Below are 4,989 nucleotides of genomic sequence, written 5' to 3'. Positions count from 1 at the left end.
GCTCTAACTGGAAAAGAAAAGCAAGAAATAGTCAATGTCAATACATCTTGTTTTAACAGGACAATAATATTGTTGTGTTTTGTTTTACCATAATACGGGTTACCTTGGTGTCTCCTAGTTTTCCCATCTCTTTCTAATAAGTACATGATTGTAACTGATTTAAAATCTGCTGCAATGGTTAAATTTCTTGGTTCCTTGCAGTGTCCTTGGTTTATTGAGTCTCCTTTTCCTTCTTTCAAGGTGCCTCGTCTCCTGACATGGAGTCTACCTATGGGGGAGGACTATTGGACATGATGAAAGGTGGTGCAGGGAGACTCTTCAGCAATTTAAAGGATAACTTGAAAGACACTCTAAAAGATACTTCTACTAAAGTGATGCAATCTGTTGCAAGGTACTATGAAATACACCCTATCTGAGATGTTCAGCAAGCAACACGGTCACTGTTAAGATGCCTCATAGAAATGATTAGGTGTTAAAAGGCTTGTAGGACGGGAAATTTGATTATTGAGCAATAGAGTAGTGAAATGAAAAGCATTTTAATAATTAAACTCAGTTCGCTAAAGTGAAACACAGACTCTGAAATTTAGGTAACATGATTACAGACAGTTCTTGCTTAGCTGATCGCCTTGTTCAGTGACTATTTAAACTTATGAAAGCACTGAAAATGTAGATTTGCGACTGGTCTTCGAACTTGAGGCTATGGCATTGTCCCTCTATTTCTCAAGTTCTCTCCTTTCCCAGAACTGAGTTTTCATTTATTTTCTCATCATGTCTCAGTGGCTCTTGCATACCTTTGTCAAGGCCATCTCTGTACTCCTTCGCAATTAAGTTGTCATATTCTAAATCCACTGAAATACATGGCACAATTAATTCAGGAATGTTAGACCCATGTGATTAGGTTTTTGAACAAGAACTGACAGCTCTAAGTGTGAGTTATTGGTGAGTGGTTTCCTCCCCCTCCCCGTGAAACCAAGGAGACACCTTTTTGAAACAAGACACTTTTCATAACAATATATACTTAGATGAATGCTGGGTCAGGACATAAAGACCCCTACAGTCATGGATGAAAATATCACTGTTGCTGCACTATGAACCATATTGCCATTCTCAACTATTACTGTTTCTAGTGCTCACAGCCACCTGCTACCTTCATTGATTGATTGATTATGTGCAATCAAGTCTGTAATGATTCTTAGCAACTATGTGCATAGATTTTCTCCATTACATATCCATGACACTCAGAATATGGTAGACTCAACATTTCTATTGATCACTAGATTGGAGAATAATTTCTCCCTCCCTCTCTTTATTCATTTATTTGATTTGATTTGTTAAGGCCACCCTATTCCAAAAAGATTTTGGATGGCTTATAACATCTAATACATTAAGTTAAAAAACACAACTAAAGTCACAGAACTGCCCTGACTAAAAGAAGCATACCTCAACTTTAAAAAAAACCAAAACTCAACAGGGGCTCCACAGGCACTTTCAGACCAATGCCTGGGAACAGATCCAGGTCTTAAGGTACTTCTGAAAGTCATAGAGAACAAGAGCTTTCTGTCTTGGTGGGGGGATGCTGTTCTATAAGATAGAGGCAGCGATAGAGAAGGCATGCTTTCTTAGTCCACAGGATGACAGCTTTTAATTGAGGTGACCTAAAATGTACCTGCTCTGCCTGAATACCACGGATAGGCAGAAACAACTGGAGACAGGTGATGTCTCAAATGACCAGGCATTATGATATGAATTGGTTATGACCAACAATTCAAATTGTCCTGGAAGCCATAGAACATAATAAGTGCCCATTATTGCTTGGCTGTTGCATTTTGAACCAGCTGCAGCCTTCGGAGGGCATCTTCAAAAGGGCAGCCTCATTAGAGTGCATTGCAATAATCCAACAGGCATAGGTGATGGGCCTCCCAGGTGAGGAAAGGGCACAACTGGTGCTCAAGATAAACCTGTGCAAAGGGCCTCCTGGCCATAGCTGCCATCTGCTCTTTGAGCAGTAGCTGACGATCTGAGAGGACCTTGAAGTTACATACCAGTCTTGAATAGGAAAGTGCAACCTCATCCAAGATCAAAAGTCTTCAACACAGTCTTGTTAGGATTGATCCAAAGTCTGTTCTTCCCCTTTCCTATGCAGACAGCTTCTAGACAATGGGCCAGAACATTGACAGCATTACCTGCACAACTTGGCTTTGAGATGTACATTTGAGAGCATTCTCATACTGTTTTATACTGAAGTGTGAACTGATGAGTGACCTTACCTAGCTGTTTCATATCAGTCTTAAATAGGAACTCCGAACTCTGAGATACCCCACAAATGAAGAAATATGATCGCTTGTCTCTCTTCTAATATTGACCTGAACAAACCACTAAGAAAGGATGTGAACCATTGTAACAAAATGACCCCCCTCCATTCCCAACTTCTGGTACACAAAAATACCACTGGAGATTGTATCAAAAACCCTTGAAAGATCAAGGAACACAAGGAGGGATGCCATAGATCATCAACAAGCATGACCAATGCTGTTCTACTAAAATCTGGCTTGAAACCTGACTGGAAAAGCGTGGAATTTAACAGAAACAATGAGTTCTTCTACCATAGGTTTTTAATGTGAAGCAAATGGAGTGGAGTGGAATGGAATAGGCTGCTGAACACTGTAATGAATATAGAATTCTAGTTTATTTAGTTTTTCTTTTTTGTCCTTATAATTGGAAATTTTTTATTAGGTAAATAAATAATAATAATTATTAGGTAAATATTACTGCGTTTAACCTCCATGTTTGTAATAAGTGTGGGAGAGGTGATTGGCCCCTAAAATATCCAGTGAATGTAAAGAAAGGTAATAATACATTCTTGATATTTTTATCAGACAGTTGTGTATGTATGCATTAACCAGAATCTATTTTGTTGTTATCTTCCTTTTCCTTTTATAGCTATACCAAGGGAGAACTAGATATTTCTTATATTACCTCAAGAATTATTGGTAAGTGATCAGTTACGTGAGTAATAGAGCAATGCAGCAACCTCCAACTTCTCATTGCCCATTTTATTTGGGTTTCACTTCAGAATATAAGTTTGTTCTCCCCCTCCCCATTTCTTGATAGTGATGTCATTTCCGGGTGAAGGAGTCGAACTGGGATTTAGGAATCATATTGATGATGTGCGGACATTTCTTGATTCAAGGCATCCTGATCATTACACAGTTTTCAATTTGTCACCAAAGTCTTATCGTACTGCACGGTTTCATAATAGGGTAAGTTTTGTTGAGGCAGGGATGTGGATCATGGTAAAGCTGTGATATTAAAATAATGATGTAGCTGGTGCCATGTCAATGTTCATGTTCATTGCATCGCTGACACTATCTAACCATCTCAACCTGGGTCATCTTCTTATCCTTTTGCCTTCTATCTTTCCCAACATCAGGGTCTTTTCCACAGCTTGCTAAATCTGAGTTGAAATTTCTGCGTTCACATAACGTGTTGTGCTTAGGGGTAACAGTAGGGACAATCATGTGTTTCAAAATAGTGGGTGAAACCATTACAGCCAACAACTTATTCTGTTTTACATGTATGTAAAGTCATACTGCAGGCCTTTTATCTCCTGCCTTTTGAAGGTCAGGAGTTTAATCATCACTGCAGATGAGCTGGATCATGCCTAAACAAATCACATTATGTGATGAGTTGGTTTATAGAACATACTTGGGTTTTAAAATATGCTAAACTGAAAACTACCTGACCTCTTTCTAGTTTTCTATTATGCTGCTCAAATCCAGCTGATTGTTACTATTGTTCTGACCTGTTTTCATTTTGTGCTTCTTTAGGTATCTGAATGTAGTTGGCCAATTAGACAAGCACCAAGTCTCCACAATCTCTATGCTGTTTGTAAGAATATGCATAACTGGTTGCAGCAGAACCCAAAAAATGTTTGTGTCATTCACTGTATGGTAAGTCAAGCAGTAAGTAACCATTTGTATGTAGATCTATACAGAAAAAATATTTGAAATATGAAGCTTGACATAAATTAATGTCCTTTTAATGAGTAAGGATTGCTGGTTGTTGAAAAACAACCGATGTAGAGTACAAACAATACAAAAAAGAACTAAAAAAACTGAAAATTGACTTGTGGCAATCTGTATGCGGAGAGCAATGCTAAACTTGACAGACACTGCAATATTTTGGGATATTTCTTTGTCCAATTCAATAAGAGCCTATCATGTTTTTGGGTTTCTCTCAGCTAGATATTTATAGCTTTAATGATGAAAAAGTGAGAGACATGGAATGTCTTGTTCTTGTAGTTTTATTCCTGCAGTTTTTTGTATTTGATCCAAATTTGTCTCTAATAAAAAAAATCATCAATTTTCCTATGCAGAAAATAAAACAAGATATTTGGAAGAAGAGATGTAGTCCCTAATAATAATAATAATAATAATAATAATAATAATAATAATAATGATGATGATGATGATGATGATGATGATGATGATGATGATAAAGTTGGAAGGGACCTTGGAGGTCATCTAGTCCAACCCCCTGCTCAGGCAGGAAACCCTATACCATTTCGGACAAATGGCTGTCCAGTCTCTTCTTAAAAACTCCCAGTGTTGGAGCATTCACCGCTTCTGGAGGCAGGTTGTTCCACTGGTTAATAGTTCTAACTGTCAGGAAGTTTCTCCTTAGTTCTAGGTTGCTTCTCTCTTTGGTTAGTTTCCACCTATTGCTTCTTGTCCCCGTAATGGTGTTTGCAGCATCTGATTTTTATAACTATATGAATAATATTTTTTTAAAAAAATTGGCTGCTTAGTGTATAGGGTTGTGTTCTTGCAGGATGGTAATTGATAAACTTTATATCATTTCCAAAGTCTTGCCAATTCACCTCATGAAACTTGTGATATTGGTTTTTCCTCACTGCTTTCTTCTGGAATGTTCCTTATTAATTTCAGAAGAGATTAAAGTGCTATGTCAGCATCAGTAATGGATCTTATC

At 37.7% G+C, this 4,989-nt stretch overlaps 1 protein-coding gene across 1 annotated transcript; it reads left to right on the top strand.

Moving 5' to 3' along the window:
- Positions 1–257: 257 nt before the first annotated feature.
- LOC107301071 (putative tyrosine-protein phosphatase auxilin) lies at positions 258–3,950 on the top strand (the record flags this gene model as incomplete). The annotated part of the gene is made up of 4 exons (XM_015830339.2): positions 258–391; positions 2,941–2,990; positions 3,112–3,260; positions 3,828–3,950. Coding segments are annotated over exons 1-4 (456 nt in total), but the record flags the coding sequence as incomplete, so codon positions are not given.
- Between the last annotated feature and the right edge of the window lie 1,039 nt (positions 3,951–4,989).

The sequence above is a fragment of the Protobothrops mucrosquamatus genome, unplaced genomic scaffold, assembly GCF_001527695.2.
Source record: "Protobothrops mucrosquamatus isolate PMUCROS unplaced genomic scaffold, P.Mucros_1.0 scaffold9863, whole genome shotgun sequence".
Lineage (NCBI taxonomy): Eukaryota > Metazoa > Chordata > Lepidosauria > Squamata > Viperidae > Protobothrops > Protobothrops mucrosquamatus.
The sequence above is the reverse complement of the archived record's forward strand: the minus strand, read 5'-3'. Positions and strand labels throughout refer to the sequence as shown.